The 15,871-nt window shown below is 46.5% G+C and overlaps 1 protein-coding gene across 1 annotated transcript in view; it reads left to right on the forward strand.

The window, feature by feature from the left end:
- The window catches only part of sycp2 (synaptonemal complex protein 2), a 1,164,109-nt gene that overhangs the window by 226,825 nt on the left and 921,413 nt on the right, over window positions 1–15,871 (forward strand). Inside the window, exon 10 of the mRNA XM_070894856.1 lies at window positions 10,083–10,135. Within this exon, the coding sequence (XP_070750957.1) occupies window positions 10,083–10,135 (53 nt within the window). The remainder of the gene's footprint in view (window positions 1–10,082; window positions 10,136–15,871) is intronic.

Raw genomic sequence — 15,871 nt, forward strand, 5'->3', positions numbered from 1 at the left:
AGTATAATGTGGATAAATGTGAGGTTATCCACTTTGGTGGTAAAAACAGAGAGACAGACTATTATCTGAATGGTGACAGATTAGGAAAAGGGAAGGTGCAACGAGACCTGGGTGTCATGGTACATCAGTCATTGAAGGTTAGCATGCAGGTACAGCAGGCGGTTAAGAAAGCAAATGGCATGTTGGCCTTCATAGCGAGGGGATTTGAATACAGGGGCAGGGAGGTGTTGCTACAATTGTACAGGGCCTTGGTGAGGCCACACCTGGAGTATTGTGTACAGTTTTGGTCTCCTAACTTGAGGAAGGACATTCTTGCTATTGAGGGAGTGCAGCGAAGATTCACCAGACTGATTCCCGGGATGGCGGGACTGACCTATCAAGAAAGACTGGATCAACTGGGCTTGTATTCACTGGAGTTCAGAAGAATGAGAGGGGACCTCATAGAAACGTTTAAAATTCTGACGGGTTTAGACAGGTTAGATGCAAGGAGAATGTTCCCAGTGTTGGGGAAGTCCAGAACCAGGGGTCACAGTCTGAGGATAAGGGGTAAGCCATTTAGGACCGAGATGAGGAGAAACTTCTTCACCCAGAGAGTGGTGAACCTGTGGAATTCTCTACCACAGAAAGTAGTTGAGGCCAATTCACTAAATATATTCAAAAGGGAGTTAGATGAAGTCCTTACTACTCGGGGGATCAAGGGTTATGGCGAGAAAGCAGGAAGGGGGTACTGAAGTTTCATGTTCAGCCATGAACTCATTGAATGGCGGTGCGGGCTAGAAGGGCTGAATGGCCTGCTCCTGCACCTATTTTCTATGTTTCTATGTTTCTATGACACCCCTTCGCAACTCCACAACAGATCAGGTATAACGATAGCCATGGCATCATAAAGGGAATCATTGAGTTCACTGTCAGGCTCCTAAAGCAAAGTTTCAGTCAATAGTACACTTATTTACAGGGTGAGACGATCTGGGGCTTTCCGCTCCCTCGTCTTGGTACAAACACAGGTGCAGGTGAGTTGGTTGGGCCTTCGCTGGACTGCTGCATAGCTGGCCTTGCTGGGCTGCTGGGGATGATGAGTTCAGCTTCGTGGTCAACCGTGATGTCGGTTGCCACTTGTGTGTGTATCGGAGGGTTAAAGTTGGTGGTGTCCTCTTCAGGTTGCTCGTGGTTGTCTGTGAATCGCAGTTTGGTTTGGTCCAAATGCTTTCTGTAAGTTAGTCCATTTGCAAGTTTGACCTCAAACACCCTACTCCCTTCTTTGGCTACTATAGTGCCAGCAAGCCATTTGGAACCATGTCCATAGTTGAGTAACAATACAGGGTCATTGACTTCAATATCACGAGTGGGGTCTTGTGCGGTTCTGAGCAGTACCCGGGACAGGCAGGTCTGCAGGGAGCCTTCCGACACACGTTTTAATCTTTGCTTGATGGTTTGGACTGCCCGTTCTGCCTGGCCGTTAGATGCGGGCTTGAACGGGGCAGATGTGACGTGCTTGATCCCATTGCGAGTCATGAATTCCTTGAATTCAGCGCTGGTGAAGCACAGCCTATTGTCGCTGACAAGGACATCAGGCAGGCCGTGCATGGCAAACACAGCTCATAGGCTTTCGATGGTGACAGTGGACGTGTTTACAGACATTATTACACACTCAATTAATTTTGAATAAGCATCCACAACAACCAAAAACATTTTGCCTAGAAACGGGCCAGCGAAGTCAACGTGGATCCTAGACCACGGTTTGGAGGGCCATGACCACAAACTTAGTGGTGCCTCCCTGGGTGCATTGCTCAGTTGAGAGCAAGTGTTGCATTGGCGCATGCAAGACTCCAAATCTGAGTCGATGCCGGACCACCACACATGGGATCTGGCAATAGCTTTCATCATTACTATGCTTGGGTGGGTACTATGTAGGTCAGTATGAACATTTCCCTGCCTTTCTTAGGCAAAACCACGCGATTACACCACAAAAGACAGTCCACCTGTATGGACATTTTGTCTTGTGTCGCTGGAACGGCTTGATCTCTTCCTGCACCTCCGATGGGACGCTGGACCAGCTCCCATGGAGGACACAGTTTTTTACAAGGGACAGTAAACGATCCTGGCTGGTCCAGGTCCTGATCTGGCGGGCCGTAACAGGTCATTTTCAAATGCATCCATCACCAAGAGCAAATCTGCAGGCTGTGTGCCATTTCCACCCCGGTGGTGGGCAATGGTAGCCGACTGAGAGCATCAGCGCAGTTCTCTATGCCTGGCCTGTGGCGAATTACATAGTTATATGCAGACAGCGTGAGCGCACATCTTTGGATGCAAGCAGATGCATTGGTATTAATAACTTTGCTCTCTGAGAATAGCGATATGAGCGGCTTATGGTCAATTTCTAACTCGAACTTAAGCCCAAACAGATACAGGTGCATTTGTTTCACCCTGTAAACGCATGCCAGAGCTTCTTTTTCAATCATACTGTTGGCCCTTTCAGCCTTGGACAAACTCCTGGACGCATAAGCGACCGGTTGCAATGTTCTCGATTCGTTTGCTTGTTGAAACACAAACCCGACCCCGAAGAAGACGCATCGCAAGCTAGCAATAAACGTTTACATGGGTCATACAGAACAAGCAGTTTACTGGAACATAACAGATTTCTGGCTTTCCCAAAACCAGTCTTTTGTGATTTCTCCCATACCCAGTCATCTCCGTTGCGTAGAGGTTCTAGCAAGGTGCTTAACCCGGGTAGGAAATTATCAAAATAATTGAAGAGTTTCAGGAACGACCGCAGCTCTGTCATGTTCTGTGGCCTCCGTCTTGGCGTCGGTAGGTCTGATGCCGTCTGCCGTGATTCTTCTCCCTAAGAACTCGCCCTCTGGAACCATCAAAACACACTTCAAGCCTTTCAAGCTAAGTCTCACACGATCTAACCGACTTAGAACCTCTTCCAGGTTCTGCAAGTGTTCGATGGAGTCCCGATCTGTGATCAATATGTCGTCCTGGAAACCACGGTGCGCGGAACCGACTTTAGCAGACTTTCCATGTTCCTTTGAAAAATAGCCGCAGCCGATCGAATCCCAAACGGGCATCTATTGTAGATGAACAGACCTTTGTGCGTGTTGATGCAGGTGAGGCCTGCGTCATGTAGGCCGAGCTCAGGTCCAACTTGGTGAACATCTTCCCTTCTGCCAGCGTAGCAAATAGGTCGTCTGCCTTGAGGAGCGGGTACTGGTCCTGCAGCGAAATACGGTTAATCGTTACTTTATAGTCCCCACAAATTCTGACCGTGCCATCGCCTTTGAGAACCGGAACAATCGGACTGGCCCACTCGCTGAACTCAACCGGCGTGATGATGCCCTCTCATTGCAGCATGTCCAGCTCGATCTCCACTTTCTCTCGCATCATGTTTGGCACCGCACGTGCCTTGTGGTGGATGGGTTGTGTATCGGGAACCAAGTAGATCTGCACCTTTGCCCCAGAGAAATTTCCGATACCTGGCTCAAACAACGACGGGAACTTGCTCAAAATCTGGGCACATGAGGCGTCGTCGACGGACGAAAACGCTCGGATGTCATCCCAGTTCTAGCGGATTTTTCCTAGCCAACTTCTGCTGAAGAGAGTTGGGCCATCTCCTGGTACAATCCATAGTGGTAGTTCGTGCAGCGCTCCATCATAGGAGACTTTTATTGCTGCACTGCCAATTACAGGGATCAGCTCTTTAGTGTAAGTTCTCAGCTTGGTATGAATAGGGCTCGGCTTGTGTCTTCGTGCCTTGTTGCACCACAGCCTCTCGAAGGCCTTTTTGCTCATGATAGACTGACTCGCACCCGTGTCCAATTCCATGGATACTGGAATTCCGTTCAGTTCAATTTTTAACATGGTCGGTGGACATTTCGTGGTGAAGGTGTATACCCCGTACACTTCTACCTCCTCGGTTCGAGTCTCTAGTTCAGTTTGATCCGCCATGGATCGGTCTTCCTCTGCAACGTGGTGGTTTGCAGCTCATCTGCACATTCGCTGGAGGTGTCCCATTGTTCTACAGCCTTTGCACGCATAATGTTTGAAGTGGCATTGATGGGCTCGATGATCACCTCCGCAGCGCCAATAAGGTGTTAATTGCCTCGCATTCGCACTTGATGGTGGACTCTCAGTCATCTGAGGTCATACAGCTGCAGGCGTGTACGTTCTGCCATATGCATTCCTGCCTGAAAACGACGTTACTTTGTGTGCTGTACTTGCCGATGCATCTTTATGCTGCGAAATTTGTTTGGTGTTATCGCTGGTGAACATAAATGCCTGGGCTATTGCTATGGCTTTGCTCAGGTTCAGTGTTTCAACGGTCAATAGTTTGCGAAGGATAACCTCATGGCCAATGCCAAGCAAAAAAAATTCTCTTAGCATTTGCTCCAGGAATCCACCGAATTCGCAATGTCCTGCAAAGGCACCTTAGTTCGGCAATGTAGCTTGCCAATTCCTGGCCTTCAGACCGTTGACATGTATAAAATCGATACCTTGCCATCGGAATGCTCTCCTTCGGATTTAGGTGCTACCGGACCAGCGTATACAGTTCTTCATACGATTTGGGTGTTGGTTTCACCGGAGCAAGAAGATTCTTCATGAGGCCATAGGTTGTTGCTCCGCAGATGGTGAGGAGGATCGCCCTTCATTTGGCAGCGTTCTCATTCCCTTCCAGCTTGTTGCACACGACGTATTGGTCGAGTCGCTCCACGTTGGCTTCCCAATCATCACTGTCTGAGAATTTCTCCAGGATACCAACAGTTCTCTGCATTTTCACGTGATGGTTCGTTATCTATTACTCGTCGGCAGTTGTTACGTCTCAAATAAAGCAATGTGACTGAGTACTGTAGACCTGAGTAAGTGTGACCTTAGTCTCTTTATTCTGACTCCAGAGTGCTGGCACAGCATGGGAGGCCTGCTTAAATGCAGTGCTCCCAAGGGATGCTGGGATCCCTTGGGACTCCAACAGATGCGGCCTCTGGTGGCAGTAGAATACAAGGTGTGCATACATAACAGAAACCATTTAGGCAACTTTGGGATCAATGACTGACTGAAATCACAGACTCAAACTGCGCTAAAATGACAGAACAGACAACAGTAAGAAAAGTACTGAAGGTTTTAATGTGCAATGAAATACAAATCAATTGCTTCAAATCATTAATCACGAGCCCAATTATTTACAATCTATATTAACGACTTGGAAGAAGGGACTGAGTGTAACGTAGCCAAGTTTGCTGACGATATAAAGATGGGAGGAAAAGCAATGTGTGAGGAGGTCACGAAAAATCTGCAAAGGGGCATAGACAAGCTAAGTGAGTGGGCAAAAATTTGGCAGATGGAGTATAATGTTGGAAAGTGTGAGATTATGCACTTTGGCAGAAAAAAATCAAAGAGCAAGTTATTATTCTGGGGGTACTTGTGCATGAGACACAAAAGGTTAGTATGCAGGTAAAGCAAGTGATCAGGAAGGCCAATGGTATCTTGGCCTTTATTGCAAAAGGGATGGAATATAAAAGCAGGGAAATCTTACTACAGCCATATAAAGTATTGGCGAGGACACACCTGGAATACTGCATGCAGTTTTGGTTTCCATATTTATGAAAGGAAATATTTGCTTTGGAGGCAGTTCACAGAAGGTTCAGTAGGTTAATTCCGGGATGAAGGGTTGACTTATGAGGAAAGATTGAGTAGGTTGGGCCTCTATTCACTGGAATTGAGAAGAATGAGAGGTGATCTTATCGAAACGTATAAGATTATGAGGGGGCTTGACATGTGGATGCAGAGAGGATGTTTCCACTGATGGGGAAGATTAGAACTAGATGGCACGATCTTAGAATAAGGGGCCGCCCATTTAAAACAGATGAGAAATGTATTCGCTGAGGGTTGTAAATCTGTGGAATTCCCTGCCTCAGAGAGCTGTGGAAGCCGGGACATTGAATAAATTTAAGACAGAAATAGACAGTTTCTTAAACGATAAGCGGATAAGGGGTTATGGGGAGTGGGCGGGGAAGTGGAGCTGAGTCCATGATCAGATCAGCCATGATCGTATTGAATGGCGGAGCAGGCTCGAGGGACCTTATGGTCTACTCTTGTTCCTCTTTCTTATGTTCTTATGTGTCAACTCATAGTGCCTTTTTCAAATTGGTTGAGGGGGTATCGAGGGCGCAGACCTGTGTAAATCCTGAGCGAGGACAATTCCCGCCTGTTGTGTAGCGCCACCATCACTCTCCTATCTCTTCAACTCATCACTGCTACTGATCTCAGGGATAGTAGGCTGCAGGAAATGAGTGACATTACAAAAGCCCTTTCTTATCTGGCACACCAGTCTCTTCAAGGTGGAGCAGACATACGAGCCCAGAGTCTGAATGACAACTATCTTAAACTTTTATCAAAGCTGCAAATGTTCGACTGAAATAGACTCTACTGTGAAGCCCTGGCTGCAGGGTTCCTGGAGGTGGCCACACACCCAAGATAGATTGCAGGGTGGAAACGCCGTGCGATAAAACTCTACATATGCAGGATGCGGACTCCTCCATACTATCAGACATAGTGCACAAAGTCTTTGGCAGTTCTTCCAATACATTGTATAATTGCTCATGTCCTTCGAGCATTTTCTTGGCATGGCTGAGCACCAGAGGTCCGTTTCTGTCCTGCTCAGCAGAGGTGGGAAAGGGCACTGCCCTTCGGCGAGTTGTCTCCTGAGCTGTCACTGCGACCAGTACCTGCTCCTATTCTCTTGTGTTGTGTGTTTCAACAGGCGAAAGACTCTCTAACTTGCTATCCATTTCACCCAGGGCTCCAATCTCTGCGCTAATTCTTGGGAGACATGGAGTGCATGATGGTGCTCCCTTAGGAGGGTGTCCTACTCTATGGTGTCCTCTTCAGGAGATTCTTGAGGAGGTTCTTGTAGCTGAGAAGGACCTAGAGGAAAGGGACATGAGTTGGCATGAAGTGTCACACATAAGACTTGAGCATGCTGGTTGAGATTCTGAAGTTGGATAAAGGTGCCATTGCATGAAGGGGCAGAGGCAATGAGCAGTCATACTACTCAGACAAGTCGCCAGTCTCGCTATCTCTAATGCTGTGAGATTTTCCTGTGTCACTTATTTCTAGAGCCTCCTGCTCCACCTGGGTAAGGGCCAAGATTTTGGGTAGTCCTCCCCATTTATTTACCTGGCAAGCAGGTGTTGAGTGTGAGCATAAGAGGTGGTACAGAGTGCCCTTGTGATTGGTGCTGAGGGAATAGAGGGGTGGCAATTGGTCTGATTGGTGGAGGATAGAGGAGAGGAACTGTGAGCAGGTGCAAAGCCGGAGATGTATGGGGAAAGGAAGAGATTGTATACCTTTTCTGATTGTGTGAGGTCATTGAATCTCGTGCAGCTCTGCATCCAGATCCTTGGGGTGAGGCACGTGTAACTCCGTTCCTCTGCCACCTCTAGTGAGACGTTCTTTGAAAGGCTGTTGAGCATCCTCGTCCCACTTTATGGATCATGACACTACCAGCAACACCTCCGGGGGGCAGCAGAAAACCATGGGCAACCTTTTCCCTCCTTCCAGCCATCTCCAGCAGGTGGCGCAAAGATCATTAAAATGGAAACAGGGGTGAAATTCAGTGAATGCAATCTTCCTTTGAGAGGTATCTTCAATCTTTAAATATGCTAGCTCAGTATTGCTGCCAGAAACCGTGTAGAAAGATGGGCAGGTGAGGGGGCACCTGGCACCGGTGCGCTGGGCCGGCCAGCCCAATACTTGCAATCCGCCAGCCCTCCCTCACTGCCTGTCTCGGTCCCCTCTCCACACACACCCATCTGGGCTATAATTAAACCCATGGTCTAGCTTCCACAAAGTGTTGCGTCTCGCTGATCACCGTACAATTTTCCAAGTGCACTCTTACTCTGTCCCTGATAAAAGATTCCTGAAAAATATTAGATTAATTTTCTTTTAGCTACTTTATTGTCCCTTCCTCCCTTTTTGAATAATGCTTTCCAGTCCTTTGGCATTGTACCTGAATTTAGTGAGCTTTGGCAGAGTCCCCAGTTTCCTTGTTTTTAATCACAGGGCACTTTTGTGTTGTGTTGGGAAAATCCCCTTTCAACCCCTCAGTTTAACTACAGTATGCGGACGTCGAACTACAGTATGCGGACGACTCTTTTGTCTGCGCACATTCAGAGGCTGAACTCCAAGTCATCGTCAACATCTTCACGAGGCATACGAAAGCATTGGCCTTACATAAACATCCTTAAGACAAAGGTCTTCCACCAACCTGCCCCCGTTACACAGCATTGCCCCCCCAGTCAAGATCCATGGCGCGGCCCTGGACAACATGGACCACTTTCCATAACACGGGAGCCTATTATCAGCAAGGGCAGACATTGATGACGAGGTTCAACACCGCCTCCAGTGCACCAGCGCAGCCTTCGGTCACCTGAGGAAGAGAGTGTTCGAAGATCAGGCCCTCAAATCTGGCACCGAGCTTATGGTCTGCAGGGCTGTAGTGATACCCGCCCTCCTATATGGCTCAGAATGTGAACCATATACACTAGACACCTCCAATTGCTGGAGAAATACCACCAAGGATGTCTCCGCAAGATCCTGCAAAGCCCCTGGGAGGACAGACAGACCAACGTAAGTGTTCTCGATCGGGCCAACATCCCCAGCATCGAAGCACTGACCACACTTGACCAGATCCGTTGGGCGGGCCACATTGTCCACATGCAGGATACAAGACTCCCAAAGCAAGCGCTCTATTCGGAACTCCTACATGGCAAGCGAGTCCCAGGTGGGCAAAGGAAACGTTTCAAGGACACCCTCAAAGCCTCCTTGTTAAAATGCAACATCCCCACCGACACCTGGGAGTCCCTGGCCAAACATCGCTTAAATGGAGGAAGAGCATCCGGGAGGGCGCTGAGCACCTCGAGTCTCGTCGCCAAGAGCATGCAGAAATCAAGCACAGGCAGCGGAACAAGCGTGCGGCAAACCAGACTCCCCACCCACCCTTTCCTTCAACCACTGTCTGTCCCACCTGTGACAGAGACTGTAATTCCTGCATTGGACTGTTCAGTCACCTGAGAACTCACTTTTAGATTGGAAGCAAGTCTTCCTCGATTTCGAGGGACTGCCTGTAATGATTAACTAACCTTGACAGCTTGGGTGTGACTTACAGATGCTGCCTCTGACAGAGCTCCAACTTCCCTCAGCTAATTTCTTTGAGTGCTGGAGAACGTGAACTGCTTGTATTACACTGTCCTTTTCTAAAGGATTGTTTTAGATCCGAGAAACACCTCCGTACGGGCAAGAGTTGGCCATCAGGATCAGCACTGGGAAATCAGCTAACATGTCAGTCCTAACGCTGAGCACATTTGTGAGCTAACTTCAAACTTGCTACAGTCACGCCCTGACTCCGAGGGCGGCAATGTCCTCTTCCTCTTGATTCCGTCAAATGTGGCGGGGTTTTGAAAATAAAGCTGTATGTGTGAAAAATCACTTTCTTCATGGTAGGTTGTAAAATCATGGGACCTATGATGGGACATTACTCATTGACAGATCTCTAGCCTTATTCAAAAGCTGGCTTTACATTCATTTACAGAACAAACTATTCTCAGCAATAAAATAAAAATTGGAAAATTTGACATCTTTGCTTTGAATTTTTTTTAAAGGGAGTATTATTGAGTTGATGTTACTGAGACAAATAGGATTATCTTAAATGGTGTGCATGTTGATTTCACTACATCTTTACTCTCGCCTTACTAGGTAATAGCCCTTATTTTATTGTACAATTGGGTTGAAATGTTTTTGACAGCAATAACTCATTTACTAATCTATTTCTACATTACAAAAAAGTCAAAAAGATAGGATAATTTTTAAACTGTATGTTAATTTCACTTTGCAAGTTTCTAATAGTTTTCCTGATTGGTTGCATGAACATTTTTTAAATTGTATGGTGCTCATGTAAAATATTTTATGACCAGCAGAAAGTTTGGGGTGAGACAAGGCCATTCAACTCAATCCAAACTTTCCTTAAGGGAAATGTGACTTTTTGAAAGAGGAAGAGACAACATTTTCATACTTACTGTTATTTCTAGGACTGTAGAAGATTCCTGAACCATGTGAATTTACTGCTTGGAGAAAAGACGAGGTGAAATATATTTTGTATTTAGATTCTTTGTGTGAGTTTTGATAAATGAAAAATGTGTATGTACTGTTAGTACAGTACTGGAACCAAATTGTGTACACACAGCACCAGCAGTGGGTACTGGTGTGTCTGACAAGGACATGTCCACTCTAAGTTTGCCAGCCACTGAACACCATATTCGCAGTGATCTTCATTACAGCACAAGTTCCCAGTTTTGCAATAGCTTTTGATAATAATTGGTATCGACCCAAAAATGGACCAGACCAAACTGGAACAATTATACATTTTATTAATTACAATGATTTTCTTTAAAAAAAAATTTATCCCAGCATTTCTGCCCCCCTCCAAAGACTTGAGCACATAATCAAGACTGACATGTCAGTGCAATACTGAAGGAGTGTTGCAATGTCGGAGGTGCCGTCTTTCGGATGAGAGGTTAATCTGAGGCACCGTCTGCCATCTTAGGCGGACGTAAAATATCCCACGGTACTACTTTGAAGAAGAGCAGGAGAGTTATCCCAAGTGTTCTGGCCAATATTTATCCCTCAACCAACATCATTAAAACAGATAATCTGGTCATTGCCAAGTTGCTGTTTGTGGGATTTTTCTGTGCGCAAATTGGCAGCTGCGTTTCCTACATGACGACAGTGACTACAGTTTAAAAAACTACTTCATTCGCTATAAAGTAATTTGGGACATCCTGAGGTCACAGTAGGCACTATATAAATGCAAGTCTATCTTTTTTCTCACCACCACCCCCCCCCCGCAACAATGGCTCCTCCTCTTCCCCATTACCTGTTGTCCCATGATGACATTATACAAAGACATGAAGTCAGTTTCTGCGTGCGCTGATGACATCTAGCCCGACTTCTCCACCATCCGATACAACTTTGTGGGCAAAATACGGCTCGTACTGCACATTTGTCTGAGTGTTGCGAGGGGGAGCCTGAGGAAAGCTCCCACAGAGTTACTGCCGCCTGGAAGTAGGCTGCAGATCTCTTCTGTGTATTGAAACCGGCCTAACGTCTGTCTGTGGCTCTCTCCTGCTCTGGCATCGTGAAGCACTTTTCTAAAACCCGTCAAATCATTGCTAGCTTGTGGGGGAGCTGCTGCGCGTGCACACTGGACGCTCCTCCTCCGTTGAGTCATGGCTGCTCATCTCGACAACTCTTAGTTTTATCGAAGAAAGAGATCAGCGCTACGCCTTTTCTCTCCCGGAACTCAGGCTCTTCAGAGCCCTGAACTCACCCCACCCTCAGAGCCCTGAACTCACCCCACCCTCAGAGCCCTGAACTCACCCCACCCTCAGAGCCCTGAACTCACCCCACCCTCAGAGCCCTGAACTCATCTGACGCTCAGAGCCCTGAACTCACCCCACCCTCAGAGCCATGAACTCACCCCACCCTCAGAGCCCTGAACTCAGGCCTGCCAGAAAGCTGGCGCACTTCCCTTTGTTTTGATTTTTTTACCGTTGGTTGCAATGAGGTGGGTTCTCGATCAATTTTCTCCTCTTTGCCGTTTTTTTCGGATCGGACAGGAAGCCGGTCATAATGGGGGCGGAAGTGCGGCATTAAATGCTGGTGAGGATTGGAAGTGGGGACGGGACGGAGTCTCTGCCACTGTCACTCAACAGCGGAGTGGTGGTGATGTCAGTGCGCGTGTGCGTCACCATGTCTCTCCCCTCAATTAGGTTCGGCCACTGGGCCACCAGGGAGTGTTTCGGTAGGGCCAGTGATATGGCAGCCCGGCCAAACCTGGGGCCATAATTGTCCGGCCGATCAGGAAGTTGGCCGGCAAAAAAAAAAACAATCCGGCCGCGGCAGTGCGCTCTGGCCCTTAAAGGGCCGCCGCGCTGCCGTGGCTCTCACACAAGAAACCAGCTGCGCTGATGGAAAAAGCTGTCGGGTGCACTGCGTGGTGGAACGTCGATTTTTTTCAGGTAAATATCGTGTGGGGTGGGATGGAGGGGGAGAGCGGCGGTGCGCGCTTTGATGACGCGCTTGGGGTGGTCGGCAGCAGCGGAGCGGAAGTGGAGACTGCCCGAAAAATCCCCGAGGTGAATTTGGATCGTGGCAGCCAATGGACTGTAACGCAGCCTTATCCGGACCCTGAATTTTGGTCCCGTCTCTCCTAGCTAAGTATTGTCAGCAAACATTGATATGCAGCTCTCTATTGCTTCATCCTCGTCAATAATAAATATGATGAAAAGTTGAGACCCACAAAGAGTTCCCTGGGAATATCACCTGTCACATCCCACCAATCACAGTACCTACTCTTTAGTCCCAATCTTTGTCTCCTACCACACAACTAAAGGCCCAAGTCAAAAGATTACCTCCAAATCCATACCCTCTCATTTTTGCTAATAATCTCTTGTGTGGAACCTTATTGACTGCCTTCTGACTTTCACTGTACAAGTGAAACTTTTTCTTTTATGGGGTATGTATTGATCTTGTGTTGTACTAAATGCCTCTGAATAACTTGCACAGTTTTTCTGTAGGTTTACCTTTAACAGGTCATCCCTGTTTAACATGTTCAGGTCATTGCTTTGCAGTCAGCCTTATTTAAATTTAAAACCTTGGTTTGTGTGGGATTTTTTTCTTTCTTAGAGTTTGATATTAAGTTTATCACGATTCTACCTTCCTGTCAGATTATTAATTAATTATGGCCCGTTATTGATTACTAAATCTAGTATTGCTTGTTCTCTTGGTCCTAAAACAAAATGGCTTAGAAACTCGTCTCGTTGTCACAAATCTTGTGGTATCAAATCAGCACCTGTTATACACAGCGCCTGATATTCAGATCCATTGACTGCAATTAAACTGAATAGCAGGCAGTGTGTATAACAGGCGGTTGGTCCTATACCGCTCGGTTTGCACCACCGCCCCAGACCAAATTTTAGCCCAGGGTTTCAGAAAACTCCCCTGGACATACTCCCAAAATTAATTGCCTTTACAACGTGACCTATTTTGAATCTCCCAGTATATGTGAAAATTAAAATATCCCATTATAACTGCTTTGCTTTTGCTACATGCTTCTCTGATCTCTATATTTATCGATCCTGCTGCTACATCACTGCTGTCAGGAGGTCTGTAGATAACTGCCACCAGAGTCTTGCATCCTCTGCTGTTTCTTAATTCTACCTAGAGTGTTTCCATTGCCTGCTCACCCTCACTGATAGTCCCTCTATGTAAAGACTTAATGTTGTCCTTCAGCAATATTGCTACTCATCCTCCTTTCCCTATATCCCTGTCCTTTTGAAAGGCCTAATAGTCCAGAATATTTAAGTCCTATGCATGCCCAGATTATAGCCATGTCTCTGTAATGGCCAATGTGTTGAACCCTTTGAGCTGAATCTGTGCTTCGAATTTGCTTGTTATATTCCGTATGCCATGTGTAAATAGGCCCCCTCCTATTTCCCATCTACATGCTGCCCATTGGTGACATCATCTGGCAACACAACCTGAGTTTTCACATGTATGCTGATGATAACCAACTCTACCTCTCCTCCACCTCTCTCAAACCCTCCACCATCTCGATACTCTATACTGCTTGTTCGACATCCAGCACTGGATGAGTAGACATTTCTTTCAATTAAATATCGGGAAGACCGAAACCTTTGTCTTCAATTCATGCCACAAACTCCATTCCCTATCCACTGATTCAATCTCTCTCCCCAGCAACTGTTTAAGGCTGACCAAGTTTCTTCGCAACCTTGGTGTCATATTCGTTCATATCACTAAGACTGCCCATTTCCACCGTTGTAATATCGCCTGTCTCTGCCCTTACCTCAACTTATCTGATCCTGAAACCCTCATCCATGCACACATCACCTCTAGAATTGACTATTCCAGTGCGCTCCTGGCCAGCCTCCCTAGTTCTACCCTCCATAAATTTGAGGTCATCCAAAACTCTACTGCCCATGTGCTAACTCGCACCAAGTCCTTGCACCCATCACCCCTCTACTTGCTGACCTACATTGGCTCCCAGTTAAGCAACGTCTTGATTTTAAAATTCTCATCCTTGTTTTCAAATCCCTCCATGGCCTCGCCCCTCCTTATTTCAGTAATCTCCTCCAGCCCTATAAACCTTCTAGACCTCTGCGCTCCACCTATGCTGGCCTTTTGAACGTTGTTGATTTTAAATACATTGGTGGTTGTACCTTCAGCTGCCTCGGTCCTAAGCTCTGGAATTTCCTCCCTAAATCTCTCCGCCTCTCCACTCTCTTTTCTCCTTTAAAACATAGAAACATAGAAAATAGGTGCAGGAGTAGGCCATTCAGCCCTTCGAGCCTGCACCGCCATTCAATGAGTTCATGGCTGAACATGCAACTTCAGTACCCCATTCCTGCTTTCTCGCCATACCCCTTGATCCCCCTAGTAGTAAGGACTACATCTAACTCCTTTTTGAATATATTTAGTGAATTGGCCTCAACAACTTTCTGTGGTAGAGAATTCCACAGGTTCACCACTCTCCTTAAAACCTACCTGTTCGACCAAGCTTTTGGTCATCTGCCCTAATATTTCCTTATATGGCTTGGTGTCATTTTTAAAAAATATAATGCTGTGATGTGCCTTGGGACATTATATTACATTAAAGAAGCTATTTAAATCTAAGTTATTGTGTACTTGTGTAGCAAACTCTGATTTGGTTAACAGCACCCACCCTGTGTTTTTTCACAGTTTCAAGCTATGTTAACTATTTTTAACCTATCACAGTTTTCCTCATTTTTCAATATTCCTGTTTGATTAATGTCAGGTATATGATTAATTTCTATATTATTATCTGAACTTGGCTTATTTTATGTTTATGGAGGGTGATAGGTGGAAGGCCGACTAGGTGATCATTGGAATAGTCCAGTCCAGAATTAACAAAGGCATGGATGAGGGTTCCATCAGCAGATGAGTTGAGGCACGGGTGGAGATGGGTAATGTTATGGAGGTGGACGTAGTCAGATGTGGTGATAGAAAGGATATAGGGTTGAATGGAACACCAACACTGCGAACAGTCTAGTTCAGCCTGAGACAGTGACCGGGGAGAAATATGGAATTGGTTGCGCAAATACGGAATTTGTGGCGGGGTTGAAGACAATGGCTTCGGTCACCACAGGGTTTAGCTGCAGAAAATTACGGCTCTTCCAAAATTGGATATTGGACAATCTGTGGAGGGTTAAGAAGTGGTGGCGAGGTAGGACTAGATGTCGTCAGAGTACGAGGAAGCTGACTTCATGTCTTTGGGACTGCATGTAGATAAATAAGAACATAAGAAAAAGCAGGAGTAGGCTATATGGTCCCTTGAGCCTGCTCCGCCATTCAATAAGATCATGGCTGATCTGATCATGGACTCAGCTCCACTTTCCTGCCTGCTCCCCATAACCCCTTATCCCCTTATTGTTTAAGAAACTGTCTATTTCTGTCTTAAATTTATTCAATGTCCCAGCTTCCAAAGCTCTCTGAGGCAGCGAATTCCACAGATTTACAACCCTCTGCGAGAAGAAATTCCTCCTCATCTCAGTTTTAAATGGGCGGCCCCTTATTCTAAGATCATGCCCACTAGTTCTAGTCTCCCCCATCAGTGGAAACATCCTCTCTGCATCCACCTTGTCAAACCCTCTCATAATCTTATATGTTTCGATAAGATCTTCTCAATTCCAGTGAGTAGAGGCCCAACCTACTCAACCTTTCCTCATAAGTCAACCCCCTAATCCCTGGAATCAACCTAGTGAACGTTCTCTGAACTGCT

The sequence above is a fragment of the Pristiophorus japonicus genome, chromosome 12, assembly GCF_044704955.1.
Source record: "Pristiophorus japonicus isolate sPriJap1 chromosome 12, sPriJap1.hap1, whole genome shotgun sequence".
NCBI lineage: Eukaryota > Metazoa > Chordata > Chondrichthyes > Pristiophoridae > Pristiophorus > Pristiophorus japonicus.